The sequence below is a fragment of the Aedes albopictus genome, chromosome 3 (assembly GCF_035046485.1).
Source record: "Aedes albopictus strain Foshan chromosome 3, AalbF5, whole genome shotgun sequence".
Taxonomy (NCBI): domain Eukaryota; kingdom Metazoa; phylum Arthropoda; class Insecta; order Diptera; family Culicidae; genus Aedes; species Aedes albopictus.
Window position 1 is genome coordinate 46438013 of NC_085138.1, and position 18244 is coordinate 46456256.

At 41.4% G+C, this 18244-nt stretch overlaps 1 protein-coding gene across 1 annotated transcript in view; it reads left to right on the forward strand.

Annotated features, from left to right (window-relative positions):
* The first annotated feature begins 74 nt into the window (after positions 1-74).
* Positions 75-18244, forward strand: part of LOC109410419 (F-BAR domain only protein 2) — a 111236-nt gene continuing 93066 nt past the window's right edge. The window contains exon 1 of the mRNA XM_062856429.1: positions 75-5228. Within this exon, the coding sequence (XP_062712413.1) occupies positions 4662-5228 (567 nt within the window). The 5' untranslated portion in view covers positions 75-4661. The remainder of the gene's footprint in view (positions 5229-18244) is intronic.

The following is an 18244-nucleotide window of genomic DNA, read 5'->3' on the forward strand; positions in this document are numbered from 1 at the left end:
ATAAGGCTTTAGATCACCAATCCGGATACGGCGGTTGGAAGCCCGTTCCGGTCAGGAAAATTTCATCGATTTTCTGGGCACAGTGTATCATTGTGCTTGCCACAATATATACAAATTAAACAATGTGGCAGCCAAAGAAAGTCCATGATTAATAACTATGGAAGTGCTTAGAGAGCACTTACTTGAAGAGATGTAGGACAAGTTCCAGTTAGCTTTATGGATAAGTATTTGGATCACTAATCTGGAGAAAATGGATTCGATTTTCGTTTCGGTCGGGAAATTTTCTGGACTTCCATGAGTATAGCGTATCGTTGTGCGTGCTTGCCTCACAATATACAAATTAGTGCAATGGCAGGTAAAATAAGCCCTTCAATTAATACCTGTGGAAATTCTCAAAGAACACTTAAATAGAATAAAGGGAGGTTAAGTTAACCTCCTTAATCTACCGGAATCCACTTAGTTACGTGAAATACCTTGAAATGCCTTGAAGCATCCTCTGAAATTCCCTTGAAACTCTTCCGAAAATCACTCCCAATTCTCCCTGAACTCTCGTAAAACGCTTTGAAAGCCCTCTGAAACCTCGCTGTGACTCCTTTAAAACCCTTTGAAGCTGGAATTTTTCCAAGCATTATTATGGATTTTTTCTACGTTTTTCTGTAGTTTCGGTAGTCAATTGCATAAAAACGGTAGAATATTATGCAGAATATTTTTTCTGGATATCCTAGGTCATCCAAACTGTTCTTGTGTTTAGATCCTAAAGTCTACGAGTGTAACGGTAACTTTTTCCATTATACAAAGCTACGATTTGTAATATATCATGTCCAGTAAGTCTTCTGAAAGATTAATAGACCGGAGTAGTGTTGTTGATCTGGATTATCTCAAAACTATCTTGAAATGACTAATGATATGCCAAGGGGATTGCAGATTACAGTTTAAAGTGCATTGTGAGAATAACTCCTATTACTATCAAGAGCTAAACTTCAAGATAGTTTGGACGACCCTCAATGTCCCAATGGTTCATACTAATATATAGTACACTTCAGGTTACCAGTGACCGCGATTGATTATGAAACGTTACTCAGTATGTCAGATATAGCTGATATTACGAGTGTAGACCTGAAGTCCTGAACTCAAAAATAGTTTGGCTGACCTGGAACGTTCCCATAGTGTTTCTAAATGACATTTGAGATTTCAAGAGCTTCACTGATCTCAGCAGATTATGCTATGCTATTATTTATGGTGAAACACATAGTTGTTCTTGTTGATTAAAAAGACTTCATTATAGAATAACTTGGACGAAATTGAATATTGCAGAGGTTTATAATAAAAAAAGTAGACTTCAGATTGGTCCAGTAACCACGGATAAATATGCAACGTTACTCAGTATAGCAGATATGGCTGATGTTATGAGTGTATACCTGAAGTCGTGAACTCCAAGGTAGTTTGGCTGAGCTGTAATATCTTTGTAGTGTCTCTGAATAACATTTTCGATTTCAAGAGCTGCGCGGATCCCATCAAATTATGCAATACTATTATTTATGGCGAAAACACATGAAACTATTCTTGTAGATTTGAAGGACTTCATTATAGAACAGTTTGGACGACCCTGAATGTCCCAAAGGTTTATAATAAGCTAGTAGACTTCAGATTGCTTCAGTAACTGCGGTTGATAATGCAGCGTTACTCAGTATAACAGAAATGGCTGTTATTGCGAGTGTAGACCTGAAGTCCTGAACTCCAAGGAAATTTGGCTGATTTGGAATATCCCTGTAGTGTCTCTAAATGACATTTGAGATTTCAAGAGCTTCGCGAATCCCAGCAGATTATGCGATACTATTATTTGTGGCGGAAACACATATAGTTATTCTTGTAGATTTGAAGGACTTCATTATAGAACAGTTAGGATGACCCTGAATGTCCCAAAGGTGTATAATAAGCTAGTAGAGTTCAGATTGCAGCAGTAACTGTGGTTGATTATGCAACGTTACTCAGTATAATAGATATGGCTACTGTTACGAGTGTAGACCTGAAGTTCTGAACTCCAAGGTAGTTTGGCTGACCTGAAATATCCTTACAGTGTCTATAAATGACATTGCAGATGTCAAGAGCTTCACGGATCCCAGTAGATTATGCAATGCTATTATATGTGGCGAAAATACATAAAATTATTCTTGTAGATTTGAAGGACTTCACTATATAGGACAGTTTGGAACACCTAGAACATCACAGAATATAAAACACCTTTTGATATTCTTGATGAAGGCTAAATGAATACATACAAACGAAACCCACATCCAAGTTCAGCTTTTAGAACAACTGGTATGTCAATCTAGAGATTTTCACGGAACTTCGCCCAGATATTCTACAGGAGCTATTTTTGAAATTTCTGTTAGAGTTGCATCCAGTATTTCTTCAGGAGTTCCTTCCTGATTTTTTTTCCAGAGTTTTTTTTGTATTGCTTCCGGAAATTCTCACTTTCTTCCGTAATTCCTGCAAGAAATTCTCGTGAGCTTCCATCTAGACTCTAGATTCTAGAGTTTCTCCCGGGATTTCTATCTACAGGATTTTCTTCCGGGATATTTCTTGAAGCTTCTCGCGGAACTTCCCCAGATGGTTCTTTTCAGTGATGCTTTTGGGCTTTCTGCAGGAGATATTTCTCATGGTGATATTTCCATGATTTCTTGTCACGCGTTTTCTCTGTTCCACGTTGCTCTGAATAAGACCGATCGAGTAGTGAAATAGCTGATGGCTCTACGCCATTCGGCAAGTTTTTCACACGGAAAGTGCTCGCAAAGTAATCTTCGGTGTTCTCGACTGTTGGACGATTGCGTCAATATTGTCTTAGAGCCAACCATTAGTCTCATGTCTCTGTGTTTTGGCAGCGAAACGGGAAGGAGGCAACTTCCGTGCACTGGTCTATTATTGTACTGCCGTGTATCGCAGCCCATATGCATAGGAAATCCAGCAAACATGGGACTGATATGCGATTCACGGCAGTGTACCACCTACGAATATGTGCCACTTGTTTAATGCCAATACTAAAGGAGTTCTTTTCGCCACTAGTTCCAGAAAATTTTCCAGCCGTTTCCTCGTAGTTGTTTCCGGGATGTCTTGCTGAGATCATCTTGAGATTTCTCTTAGAGATTTCGTCCCAGGCTTTCGCTGAATGTTCTTTTGGGATTCTCTATTAGTTACTCTTGAAGTTGTTGCTGGGATTTTTCATGACATTGCTTCCGGAATGTTTCTTGGAATAACCGACGACATTTGTTGTCAGAAATTTTCGGAGAAATATCGGTAGAAATCCTTGTGCAATCTCTCGAGGAACTCGAAGAAGAGCTTTTGAAGAAATATCAAGAGGAATTTCGGAATAAACCCCTAGAAGACTGGGACACCTCGAAAAAAAAACTTGCAGGAGTAATCTGCCGTGAATCGCAAGTCAGTCCCATCTGCATTTTGGGCAAAATTGAGTTAATACCCGTTTTCGACCTTTCTTCCGATGCTCTTTCAGCTACGTAAATAAAAATATATAATTTGTTCAGTAAAATCGAAAAACAACACCAAGTCAGATTGTCCCATAATGAAAAGTAATCGCAAGTCAGTCCCATCACGAACTTTTGTACCTTCCAATACAAAATTGATCAATGTTTTTGTTACTTTCAAATGTTCTATAGTTATTTCTTTACGTTTGAAACAATTTGTGAAAGCTTCACGATGATCGCAGAAGTTTTCAAGTCACGGCAATTTTTTGAAGTTTTTCATATTAATCAAATTTGAAAACTTCAGGGTCCATTTTCTCAATGCCTACTTTTTACATATGGGACTGACTTGCGATTCACGGCAGTAATCTCGGGTGAAAAACTATGGAATTTCGGGAGGAAAAATCTTTAAGAAAAACCGTTGGTTTAAATATTAGGAAAATTCTGGAAGGAGCTCTGAAAACTTTTAGGAGAAAATACGCGATGGATTGTGGAATTCTCTGGAAGGTATTACTGGAAAATATTTCTGCAGAAATCTCGCAAAACTTCGTGTAAAACTGTTAAAAATCTATACCAGAAAACCATGTAGAGAGCTGCTTGGAAAAGCTTTGGGAGAATCCCGCAAGAGACTCTGCAAAAATATCTGGCAAGTATCCGGATTTCATAGCGGGAGGTACTCCTGTTAAAACCCCGTGAAAAACTTCTGCTGGAATCCTTGGAGAAACTCTGGCGCTATTCCCATGAACAACTCTTAGAAATCCTGCAAGAAACTCTGGAGGCAAATCCCTGAAGTCTCCTGAAGACCCTGAAGACTGTTCCGAAAAACCTCCTGATAAAAAAACCCATGATAAATTCAGAACACCAAGAGAAATCGCGTGAAGAATTCTTTAAGATACCGTGAAAGAATTGAAAGACGGACTTGTGGTGGAATTCAAGGAAACATCCTGGAATCCCAGAGTTCACCAATATCCATCCGAATAGCCGATATTCAACATTGTTAATATCCCATCGTAATTTCTAGATTAGGGTTTCCCAGCATTAGGTACTAAACCACAAATAACGTCTTCGATAAATAATTACTCAAAATTTGTAGTAAATGAAATATGTAGTACTTCCTAACCACTTTCTTATGTTCTCATGCAGCTCAACAATCAGTGGTAGATCTAAGAAAAGAAACTCGTGAAAATGGTGAAAGCTAGCAAAGTTTTTGTCAGCCGACTCGCTACCGGCACCACCGTGGATCATCTATGGGTCCTGTTCAACCGCTATGGAAAAGTTTTGGATATCAACATATACGTCTCCACTGCCGTTGTGTTAATGTCCCAGCGTGAAGCAGCAGAACAAGCCTCTATGCACCTGCAAGGTCGTATAGTTAAAGGGTCCAGTATACACCTGAAACTTCAAGGCTACGTAGATTGGCAGTTGGAAAGAGGAACCAGCATATCGAAAGCTGCGCGATTGATGAATGTGGATGAAGAGAAAGCATGTTGGGCTTTTTGGGTCACAAACATCGGTCATGGGATACCGTTGCAGGAAATTTCGGAACTATTCCGACCTTTCGGAACGGTGGTGGATGCTCGAATGGATCGAAGCACTATGTGCCGCGTGGTGTTGCAGTCCGATTACACGGGCAAGGAAGTGCTTCATAGAGTTACTGGAACGTACCTTAGAGGATACCGTATTAAGGTAGAGTTGTGGAGAGGAGAGCTATGGGTGCCGCAAGAAGCAAGAAGTCATCACTCGAAAGATGAGGTAAATATAATACTTAGTTCGTTTGTAGTTATCCAGTAGAATAGGTATCCATGTGTTTAGTAGTACTTGAGTAGAATACAATGAATATTTAGAATAACTAAAACGGCCACTAATGAACAGATAACGCTACTGTAGTCTTGTCTGTTTGACATGATTCCACTGTTGACACAAGGTAACATCCATACGTTCCTTTCAACTAGGCATTGAGTTGACTGCTGTATTTTGTTTACCGTTTTCTTTTTTTTATTTTATTTTATGTATTAGTAGTTTCTAATTCATATGCAGAAGATCATGGGTTTTATCTCAGGTTCGTCCCTTCCCTCATACGTTAGATTTTTATCTACTTTTCCTTTTTTCTATCTCTCTTCTTGGCTTCTCTGTCTGCTTCTCAACCTAGTGTTCTATGAGCACTTCCACAGTTATTACCTAAGAGCTTCATCTGCTAATGACCATTTTGCATGCGTAAATCGTATGGGAAGATACTCTATGCCCAAGGAACTCAAGGAAATTCCCATTACGAAAAGTTCTTGCAACGACCGGGCAGGCTTGTCCACACTGAGCGCAAGAAAATTCTGCTCTTTTGATTTTCACCACAAAAACCATCGTGTTTATGCAATCTTCTTATCCTACCTGATAAAAGGATGTTTGAATATCCTAAATGACATTTCGAACCGTCAAAAAATCGCACCGCAGTGCCGCACTGAGCGCGCAAAGAGAAATTCACTGGGGTGAATTCACACGCGCACAGTGTGGCACTGTGGTGCGGTTTTTTGACAGCTCAAAATGACATTTAGGTAATTTCAACATCCTTCTATCGGGCAAGATAGGAAGATTGCATAAATACGATGGTTTTGGTGGTGTAAATCAAAAGAGCAAAATTTTCATGCGTTCAGTGCGGACAATCCTGCGACCGGGAATAGAATCCGTCACCGTCAGCATGGTTTTGATGAATATCCGTGCGCAATACCAAATCGGTTATTGGCGATCAAATGTGAGGTTAGGTAACGATAGTTTTTTTTCAATTTTGGAAGCAAAAATAACATATTTCTGATCATTACACTGTTTAAATATTATCAGAATCCGCCATGGTTTCACTTTTCTTCCATTTGTATCATTATTACTAGTCTAGGGTGCAGAAATTACTGTTTTAGAAAAGGGTTTTTTTAGCTTTGCGTTAGATCATCAACTTTCCCTCTCTTTTCTGCATTAATCGTGACTTAAGGCTAGTTTCCACTTGGTAAGTACTGTGTAAAACAATAGGATAAGTAATGGTCACGTATAACTTTTGCAATCAAAATTACTTATGTGTTCGCAGCTGATAAGATTTGTCAGCAGATGGCACTATCTTACGATGCTGTCAGTCATGTTGTTAATTTTCCGTACGGAATAATATGTCAATTCCGTGAGTAAAAGTGAAATTATTCTTTTTTTTTTTGTTTTTCCTATCGCACCAAAGACGTTGGTGTTCATAAGTTTTGCGGCCTTCTGTCAGTTCTGCTGATCCGGAAGTGTTTAGCCGTATCGGTCTATAGTGTAGAGGGAAACGCCATGGGACCGGTAACGAAATGAGGAACCATTGCGGTTTGTACTAAAAACAATTCTGCGAAGCTGCCGCTGCGGCAAAACACAATGAGCGCGGTTTTTCTTGCGGTAAATTTCAAAACAACTTCAGTTCACTGAGAATGTTTTGTGAGTAGGTTTTCGATTCCGAGGAGAAGCTGTAATACCAATACGGGTCAGAGTTGGTTTGGTTCTGAAAAGTTTCAGAGAAGGCTAGTGGTGGCAGAAACATATAAGGATGCTGGAGAAGCTGGAACATAACCAAATGCTCGGAAATATAGATAAAGTTTATCTGAAGAAATCTAAGGTTTCCGTATAGCGGGGATTTCATTGGTGATTGGTGTAGTAACAGTCAGAAAATTTCAAGAATGAACTAATGCATTTGTGAGATGCCGGGTAGAGATTCTTCCAGAGGTTCCTCTATTTTTCTGAAGGCTGGGAATTCCTTCACAGTTTTAAGAATATGTAAGAAAGTTTTCATTGGTAGAATCTTTCAAATGTTAAATACTTAAAAAGTTTCTTTATGCTTCAGGAATTCTAGGAAAATTCCACCAGCAGATACTCGGAAGTTCCACCAGGAGTTGCTAAGGAAATCATCCACACTTTCCCCGTAAATAATTTCCAGTTCCTCTAAAATTCCTCCAGAAGTTCATTGGGGGTTCCTCCAGAAGTTCCATTTTCAAGGAATTTCTCGGAAATTTCTCCTGGAATTCCTCAAGAATTTTTCCAGGTGTTCCTCGGGAATTTCTCCAGCAGTTCCTGGAAATTCCTCCAGGAGCTCCTCGGAAAATGGTGCAGGAGTTTCTTGGGAATTTTTCCTGGAGTTGATCGACAATTCTTGCAGGAATACCTAGAATTCTTTAAAGAGTTTCACGGGAATTCCTCGACGAGCTTCTCGGAAATTCCTAGAAGAGTTCCTCGGTAGAACCTCCAGAAGGTCCACGGGCATTACTCCAGGAGTTCATCGGGAATACCTCAAGAAGTTCCACGAGAATTTCTTCAGGAGTTCCTCGGAAATTTCTCTAAGAGCTCCTCGGAAATTCTACCAGGAGTTTCACGGAAATATCTATAGGAATTCTTTTGAAATTCTTCGGAAAGATCTCCAGGAGTTCCTCGAGAATCTCTCCAGGAGTTCCTTGACAATGTTCCCAGGAGATACCTGGCAACTTTTCCAGAAGTTCATAGAAAATTGTTTCATAATTTCCTCCGGAATTCCTCTACAAGATTGCCCTAGGAAATATTCTGAGAATTTCTCAAGGAGAGTTCCTCGGGAATACCTCCAGGAGTTCTTCGGGCTGTCCTTCAGGAGTTCCCCTGGATTTCCGCTAGAAAATGCTTGGGAAGTTCTCCACGAGTTACTTAGGAAATTCTATAGAAGTTCTACATGAATTCATTCAGAAGCTTCTCGGGAATATCTCTAAGAGTTCCTAAAAATTCTTTAAGGAGAACTCTTGGAAGAATTTCTAAGGAATCTTTAAGAAATTCCTGGAGGAATTGTTAAGGAATTCCCGAGGAACTCCTGAAGAAAATTCCGAGGGGTTGCTGGAGCAATTCCCGACGAACTACTGGAGGAATTCCCGTGGAACTCCTGGAAGAATTCCCGAGTAACTCCTGGAGTAATTCCCGGTGACTTCCTGGAGAAATTTTCGGAGAACTCCTGGGGGAATTGCCTGGGAACTCCTGGATGAATTCCCGGTGAACTCCTGGAGGTATTCTCGGAGAGTTTATGGAAGAATTTCCTGGAAACTCCAAGAGGAATTCCTGGGGGAACTCCTGCATGTATTCTCGGAGAATTTATGGAGGAATTCCTGGAAAACTCACAAAGTAATTCTCGGTGAACTCTTGGAGACATGCCCCGGGAACTCCTGGAAGAATTCCTGAGCAACTCCTGGAGGAATTCCCGGTGACTTCCTGGAGAAATTTTCGGAGAACTCCTGGGGGAATTGCCTGGAAACTCCAAGAAGAATTCCCGGGGGAACTCCTGCATGTATTCTCGGAGAATTTATGGAGGAATTCCTGGAAAACTCACGAAGTAATTCTCGGTGAACTCTTGCAGACATGCCCGGGGAACTCCTGGAAGAATTCCCGAGAAACTCCTGGAAAAAAATCCCAGGGAACTCCTGGAGGTATTCCCGGAGAATTATTGGAGGAATTGCCGGGGAACTCCTGAAGGAGCTCTCAGGTCATTCCTGGAGGAGTTCTCAGGATACTCCTGTAGGAACACTGGATAGTTTTTTTTGTGAGAACTTTTGCAAATATTTTAAGGGAACTGCTGGATGAGTTTCCAGGCATTATTACTAGAGGACTTTTCTGGTACTACTGGTAGAGGAATTCTTGAAGAATTTCTAGAAATATCCCGTTTAATTCATGGAAGTATTCCTGGGGAAGCCATGGAGGTATTCCCGGGGGCTCCTGTAGGAATTTCATAGGAACTCCTAGAGGAATTCTCGTGGAACTTCTGGTACTTCTGGAAAAAGTTCTGTGTAGATTCTGAAGAAATTCTTAGGGTTATTATGGAGGAATTTCCGGAAAACTCTTATGAATTCTTGAGGAGCTTTTCTTTTTTTCTTTATTATATTCTTGAAACAATTTCAGAATATATTCTCAGAAGTATCACAGAAGAATTTCTGGAAAAACTCTAGGAGGGATCCCAGAAAGTGCTTCTGGAACAATCTCAAAAGGAACTGTTGTAAAAATCCCTAAAGAAACGACTTGAGGAGGTCCTGAAGGAACTACTGGAAGAATTTCAGAAGCATACCCAAAAAATGGGGCATTTTCAGAAGAAATTATTTAAGGAATTCCACAAGGATGAATCCCACAGAGAACTTCTGTAGGAATTGTCAATTTTATTATCCTCAACTGCTGTTTAACTGCTGTCAGTTAAACAATCGTCAAAGTTACTTATTACGGGAAAAGGGGGAGCGCTCTACTTGGGATCTGGAAACTTAACGTTATCACGATGGGGATGACAACTTGAAGTGTAAGTACAGCTTAACAAAGTTTCGTCAAGTGTCGTCGGTGTTTAACAGATCGCTTTGTATTCAACTGTCACCCCATTCATCCGGATGTCAAAGATACCTGGTAAACAAAACAATCAGCTGATCGCATCGTCTCATGGATGACATCACGAAGCTGTATATACTTGAATGAGCTGTTTACACGGACTTAGATTGCACGAATGATTTCAGTTTATAGGTACTTAATTTTGTATACCGAGCTCGGTGATTTTTTGACGAAAACAGAATAGCGGAACACATCAAAAATGGAATGTTTACCTTTCAGGCCAAACATTTCAATAGGTCCTATCTGCATTTGAGAGGCTCTCTTTGTTCACTTTCTCTTTCAATTATTGCATTGTAATGGTACACTTTTCAACTATTTTTGCAATACAAATCAAAAGACCTTAGTGTTGGAAATTGCCAACAACCTCGGGTGATTCCGCAATAATCTTCTTCTTCTTCTTCTGTATGGCTCTACGTTCTCACTGGAACTTGGAGAGCCTCTCTCCAACTTAGTGTTCTTTGAGCACTTCCACAGTTATTAATTGGAGGGCTTTCTTTGCCTGCCATTGCATGAATTTTGTACCTTGTGAGGCAAGCACAATGATACACTATGCCCAGGGAGTCGAGAAAATTTTCCCGACCGGAACGGGAATCGAACCCGCCGTCTCCGGATTGGCGATCCATAGCCTTAACCACTAGGCTAACTGGAGACCCCGCAATAATAATCCCGGAAATAAAACGGCCGGCGATTTGTTTTTCCTATCGCACCAAAGACGTTGGTGTTCATAAGTTTTGCGGCCTTCTGTCAGTTCTGCTGATCCGGAAGTGTTTAGCCGTATCGGTCTATAGTGTAGAGGGAAACGCCATGGGACCGGTAACGAAATGAGGAACCATTGCGGTTTGTACTAAAAACAATTCTGCGAAGCTGCCGCTGCGGCAAAACACAATGAGCGCGGTTTTTCTTGCGGTAAATTTCAAAACAACTTCAGTTCACTGAGAATGTTTTGTGAGTAGGTTTTCGATTCCGAGGAGAAGCTGTAATACCAATACGGGTCAGAGTTGGTTTGGTTCTGAAAAGTTTCAGAGAAGGCTAGTGGTGGCAGAAACATATAAGGATGCTGGAGAAGCTGGAACATAACCAAATGCTCGGAAATATAGATAAAGTTTATCTGAAGAAATCTAAGGTTTCCGTATAGCGGGGATTTCATTGGTGATTGGTGTAGTAACAGTCAGAAAATTTCAAGAATGAACTAATGCATTTGTGAGATGCCGGGTAGAGATTCTTCCAGAGGTTCCTCTATTTTTCTGAAGGCTGGGAATTCCTTCACAGTTTTAAGAATATGTAAGAAAGTTTTCATTGGTAGAATCTTTCAAATGTTAAATACTTAAAAAGTTTCTTTATGCTTCAGGAATTCTAGGAAAATTCCACCAGCAGATACTCGGAAGTTCCACCAGGAGTTGCTAAGGAAATCATCCACACTTTCCCCGTAAATAATTTCCAGTTCCTCTAAAATTCCTCCAGAAGTTCATTGGGGGTTCCTCCAGAAGTTCCATTTTCAAGGAATTTCTCGGAAATTTCTCCTGGAATTCCTCAAGAATTTTTCCAGGTGTTCCTCGGGAATTTCTCCAGCAGTTCCTGGAAATTCCTCCAGGAGCTCCTCGGAAAATGGTGCAGGAGTTTCTTGGGAATTTTTCCTGGAGTTGATCGACAATTCTTGCAGGAATACCTAGAATTCTTTAAAGAGTTTCACGGGAATTCCTCGACGAGCTTCTCGGAAATTCCTAGAAGAGTTCCTCGGTAGAACCTCCAGAAGGTCCACGGGCATTACTCCAGGAGTTCATCGGGAATACCTCAAGAAGTTCCACGAGAATTTCTTCAGGAGTTCCTCGGAAATTTCTCTAAGAGCTCCTCGGAAATTCTACCAGGAGTTTCACGGAAATATCTATAGGAATTCTTTTGAAATTCTTCGGAAAGATCTCCAGGAGTTCCTCGAGAATCTCTCCAGGAGTTCCTTGACAATGTTCCCAGGAGATACCTGGCAACTTTTCCAGAAGTTCATAGAAAATTGTTTCATAATTTCCTCCGGAATTCCTCTACAAGATTGCCCTAGGAAATATTCTGAGAATTTCTCAAGGAGAGTTCCTCGGGAATACCTCCAGGAGTTCTTCGGGCTGTCCTTCAGGAGTTCCCCTGGATTTCCGCTAGAAAATGCTTGGGAAGTTCTCCACGAGTTACTTAGGAAATTCTATAGAAGTTCTACATGAATTCATTCAGAAGCTTCTCGGGAATATCTCTAAGAGTTCCTAAAAATTCTTTAAGGAGAACTCTTGGAAGAATTTCTAAGGAATCTTTAAGAAATTCCTGGAGGAATTGTTAAGGAATTCCCGAGGAACTCCTGAAGAAAATTCCGAGGGGTTGCTGGAGCAATTCCCGACGAACTACTGGAGGAATTCCCGTGGAACTCCTGGAAGAATTCCCGAGTAACTCCTGGAGTAATTCCCGGTGACTTCCTGGAGAAATTTTCGGAGAACTCCTGGGGGAATTGCCTGGGAACTCCTGGATGAATTCCCGGTGAACTCCTGGAGGTATTCTCGGAGAGTTTATGGAAGAATTTCCTGGAAACTCCAAGAGGAATTCCTGGGGGAACTCCTGCATGTATTCTCGGAGAATTTATGGAGGAATTCCTGGAAAACTCACAAAGTAATTCTCGGTGAACTCTTGGAGACATGCCCCGGGAACTCCTGGAAGAATTCCTGAGCAACTCCTGGAGGAATTCCCGGTGACTTCCTGGAGAAATTTTCGGAGAACTCCTGGGGGAATTGCCTGGAAACTCCAAGAAGAATTCCCGGGGGAACTCCTGCATGTATTCTCGGAGAATTTATGGAGGAATTCCTGGAAAACTCACGAAGTAATTCTCGGTGAACTCTTGCAGACATGCCCGGGGAACTCCTGGAAGAATTCCCGAGAAACTCCTGGAAAAAAATCCCAGGGAACTCCTGGAGGTATTCCCGGAGAATTATTGGAGGAATTGCCGGGGAACTCCTGAAGGAGCTCTCAGGTCATTCCTGGAGGAGTTCTCAGGATACTCCTGTAGGAACACTGGATAGTTTTTTTTGTGAGAACTTTTGCAAATATTTTAAGGGAACTGCTGGATGAGTTTCCAGGCATTATTACTAGAGGACTTTTCTGGTACTACTGGTAGAGGAATTCTTGAAGAATTTCTAGAAATATCCCGTTTAATTCATGGAAGTATTCCTGGGGAAGCCATGGAGGTATTCCCGGGGGCTCCTGTAGGAATTTCATAGGAACTCCTAGAGGAATTCTCGTGGAACTTCTGGTACTTCTGGAAAAAGTTCTGTGTAGATTCTGAAGAAATTCTTAGGGTTATTATGGAGGAATTTCCGGAAAACTCTTATGAATTCTTGAGGAGCTTTTCTTTTTTTCTTTATTATATTCTTGAAACAATTTCAGAATATATTCTCAGAAGTATCACAGAAGAATTTCTGGAAAAACTCTAGGAGGGATCCCAGAAAGTGCTTCTGGAACAATCTCAAAAGGAACTGTTGTAAAAATCCCTAAAGAAACGACTTGAGGAGGTCCTGAAGGAACTACTGGAAGAATTTCAGAAGCATACCCAAAAAATGGGGCATTTTCAGAAGAAATTATTTAAGGAATTCCACAAGGATGAATCCCACAGAGAACTTCTGTAGGAATTGTCAATTTTATTATCCTCAACTGCTGTTTAACTGCTGTCAGTTAAACAATCGTCAAAGTTACTTATTACGGGAAAAGGGGGAGCGCTCTACTTGGGATCTGGAAACTTAACGTTATCACGATGGGGATGACAACTTGAAGTGTAAGTACAGCTTAACAAAGTTTCGTCAAGTGTCGTCGGTGTTTAACAGATCGCTTTGTATTCAACTGTCACCCCATTCATCCGGATGTCAAAGATACCTGGTAAACAAAACAATCAGCTGATCGCATCGTCTCATGGATGACATCACGAAGCTGTATATACTTGAATGAGCTGTTTACACGGACTTAGATTGCACGAATGATTTCAGTTTATAGGTACTTAATTTTGTATACCGAGCTCGGTGATTTTTTGACGAAAACAGAATAGCGGAACACATCAAAAATGGAATGTTTACCTTTCAGGCCAAACATTTCAATAGGTCCTATCTGCATTTGAGAGGCTCTCTTTGTTCACTTTCTCTTTCAATTATTGCATTGTAATGGTACACTTTTCAACTATTTTTGCAATACAAATCAAAAGACCTTAGTGTTGGAAATTGCCAACAACCTCGGGTGATTCCGCAATAATCTTCTTCTTCTTCTTCTGTATGGCTCTACGTTCTCACTGGAACTTGGAGAGCCTCTCTCCAACTTAGTGTTCTTTGAGCACTTCCACAGTTATTAATTGGAGGGCTTTCTTTGCCTGCCATTGCATGAATTTTGTACCTTGTGAGGCAAGCACAATGATACACTATGCCCAGGGAGTCGAGAAAATTTTCCCGACCGGAACGGGAATCGAACCCGCCGTCTCCGGATTGGCGATCCATAGCCTTAACCACTAGGCTAACTGGAGACCCCGCAATAATAATCCCGGAAATAAAACGGCCGGCGATTGGGTTTTTGGTTTTAATCCGGATGATTATTATTTTCCTAAGAAGGTTACATAAGTTCAACATGTAATTGGTGTTTCTTGATTGTGATGTTAATTATGTGTCTATAGAGAAATGTGAGTATGTACCAGGGTTGTTAACGTTGATCAACGATTAACGCCGTTAACGTTAACTTTCATCCAAATCAACGTCAACGGCGGTGCGTTGATTTTCTTGGTGATCAACGTTAACGTTAACGGGTTGCGTTGAATCAACGTCAACGGGTGCCGTTAACCGAATCGTTTATTACCTGCTGTATATTTTTTTTCTATTCTGAGGTTAATCTAATGGTTTCTAGATCAGATGCCAGTACGTGCATCCGTAAGGTCCGCAATTATTATTACAGCAGTTTCTGAAAGCCGATGTGGTTTCCATTTTGCATTTTAACATTACTCCACCATCTTTATAGTAGAACAGGCGAACAGACGATCCAAGCGTATCGCTTACTAGTATCAGAATCTCAAGCGTGGGCGTACACCACGTGTAGGAGGCTATTTTTGATCACAGCAAGCATGCATATGCCAAACGTCAGTGTCGTGTGAAGCAATTTCCTTATCAGTTTTGCCCAGGAGTAGATTTGATCGCTCACAAAACGGAAGACCAATACAAGATTTTTTTTAATCAATAGAACTCTGAATTACAGAAAAGAATTCCATATTTCCTAAAGTTTAAAACGGATGACTTCATAATGATGAGATTTTACCGGAAGCCAGAAATTCAAGACACGAAATTTTTCATGGCTGAATCCCAAGCTGAATCCTCAAGGTAACATCCAACGAGTGCTAATAACCATGAAAAACGTCAACATTAGGTATTAGGGGGATTCATTTAACAGCGTAAATGAACTACTGATTATTTATTATCCTGATTAAACGTCGCGATCGCGAAAGATGCACTGGGCTTATGATATAGGGCACTGCACTGTTTTGAATTTATATGGAATTTTGACGTTTCTTGGCCTTGTTGTTTACAAAATTTATGTAAGAGTGAAAGAGAGGGAGAGAATTTCGTGCAGAGCCCTATAGGGCACTGCATTGTTTTGATTTTGTATGGGGTTTTGAAGTTTCTTGGCCTTGTTGTTTACAACATTTCTGTAAGAGTGAAAGAGAAGGAGAGAATTTCATGCAGTGCCCTATATCTCAGACTCAGCGGTTGAATTTGCCGTTGGCCTAAAACAGAATGAATCACATATCGAACTTTGGCCATTCAAATTTACTCAATGGATGTCTAATATGCTTCATGGAAGACAAAATCCTCTATAATGTCATAAAATGACTCGTTACCCATGGAATGGCGCCCACATTAGTGGACTAATAACTCTTTGCGTACTAGGCACGGTTCCAATACGTCGCTTAAAGAGTTGCCACACATAATGTTGGGTTAGCTAATGGAAGACGGGAGTTGTGGTTTTGATCGAAATGAATGCATTATTTGACTCTTTTGAAGTGAATTTAGACTGGACATATAATGAAGATTATCCATCTCTTTTTGGCCAATGTTAACTCGGCTAATAATTGTTTTAAAGTTTGAGAAGTTTTAACTCAAACCTGATTTATGAAAATTACAACTGCTACTCACATGATTAACGCAAAATTAACGTTGACGTTAAATCAACGCTCTGCGTTAACGTTACCGTTGATCAACGCGCCTGAAAAATCAACGCGAAATTCGTTAATCGTTACAATTAACGTTAACGAATTAACGAAACGGCGTTAATCGTTGATTAACGTTAACAACCCTGGTATGTACAATATTATTAATTGTCACTTACGTTTAGTCCCGAATTCAATGTTTCGTTTCCCTCCGTGTAATCAGTTCAAGTCTGTCTCGAGTCTAATCGTTTTGTCATCCACCGTTTGTACAATGTATGTTTTTGCCGTTTTGTCGCACTAGTCCGTACTATCTAACCTGCCGTACTTTTAGTAATAGCATATAGGTTGTTTTTAGGCTATATGTGGTCGACAACGTAGATTAAGTTGAACACATGACAGAGGAAACTGTCATTCCATCTATCGTTCGGTGCCACCCGATGCCCAACGTAGTCTCGACCGTTCTGCAACATCTGACTTTAGGCTGGCCCAAAGTGTAGTGAAGGCGCGGTGGCGTGGATTCGCCAACACTCCCCCCAGGTACGCTGGTCGTCTGACCTGCTTACTATGTTTCGCGCCGTACGTCTAGCACGGCCAGCTTAGTTGCTGGACGCTCGTAGATTCCAGTTGCAGTCCTCACTGTGGCTGACCTTGGTTGACCATCTCTTCCAGGCTGGACGTTGATTATTCTGCCCTTCGGCCAACAATTTCGTGGAGATTTGGGGTCGACAATCACAACCACCTCGTTGATCTCTAACGGCTTGGTGTGCATGAACCATTTCGTGCGACGGGTTATCTCAGGAAGGTAATCGGTAACCCACCGTTTCCAGAATCGGTTAGCCTGGACCTGAGAAAGCAGCCAGGTTTGACGAAGGGCACTACCACTGTCATCAGCGTTGCACAGCGGCTTTGACCCATTGGATGACCCGAGAAGGAAGTGGTTTGGGGTCAAGGCGGGTGCTGAATCGTCGTCTACCGGAACATGTGTTAGCGGTCTCGAGTTCACGGTACTTTCAATTTCTGTAAGAAGGTTGCGCAAGACTTCATTCATCCGTAAGCTTTCTTGTAGGCAGAATTGAAATCAGATTTTTCTTAACGCTACCAATTAACCGTTCCCAGCTACCGCCCATGTGCGGTGAGGCTGGCGGCAGGAACGTCCAGCTTGTCTCGGTATCCACGAACTCCTTCATCAGCTTTTCTTCGTTGACGACACATTCTGTTTCTTGAAGTACTCGCTTTGCACCGATAAAGTTGGTACCGCGATCACTATAGAAGGTCCGTGGCTTACCCCTTCGTGAAATAAAATTGCGCAAGGCCATGATGCACGAATCCGTGCTGAGGGAGTGCACAACTTCTATGTGAATCGCACGGATCGTGAGGCAAGTGGCAAGCAATCCCCAACGTTTTTCTACTCGACGACCGGTAAAAACCTCGTACGGCCCGAACATGTCGACACCAACATGCGTGAACGGGCGAGTAAATGCGTCCAGGCGTGCTACAGGCAGGTCGGCCATGATGGGCACTCTTGGAACAGCACGATCGTTTTTGCAACGTTGGCAGTTATTTCTCACTTTGGTATAGGTCGAGCGCAGATGCGGAATGCTGAATTTCTGGCGGATTTCGTTAATAACGGTCTCGTGGTTCTGATGGTGGAACTTTTGGTGATAGTGTGAAACAATTAACTTTGTGGTATGGTGGTCACGGGGAAGTATTATTGGGTGTTTTGCATCCTCGGTTGCGTAGTCGCAAGCAGTTATCCGGCCACGCATCCTCAATATTCCGGATTTGTCCAGCCATGGAGATTTCCGGTAAAGAGGACTTGATTTAGGAATTGTGGAAATAGGTGGCTCAACACTTTCCTGTGATCTTGTAAGATGTACTATCTCATCAGGAAAGGTTTCGTGTTGAGCTTGACGTAAGAGGTATGATTCGGCAACTTTGTATTCCGAGTTCGAAATGGGCCCGATCCTTTTTGGTTTTCTTTGGATCTTCAGTTTGCAGTTGCAAGCAAAGCGGTGGAGTAAAGCGACGACTTTGATTATCCGGTCCCAACTGGAGTATTCATCGACGTTAATTAAAGAATTCAGCGCCAAGAAATGTGACATCACACTCGGACGAAGCTCCAAATCAGCAGTGTTGGTACTCTTCGGTGTTTGGGGCCAATTCCCTTCTGAATAATACAAGAACTGTGGCCCGATAA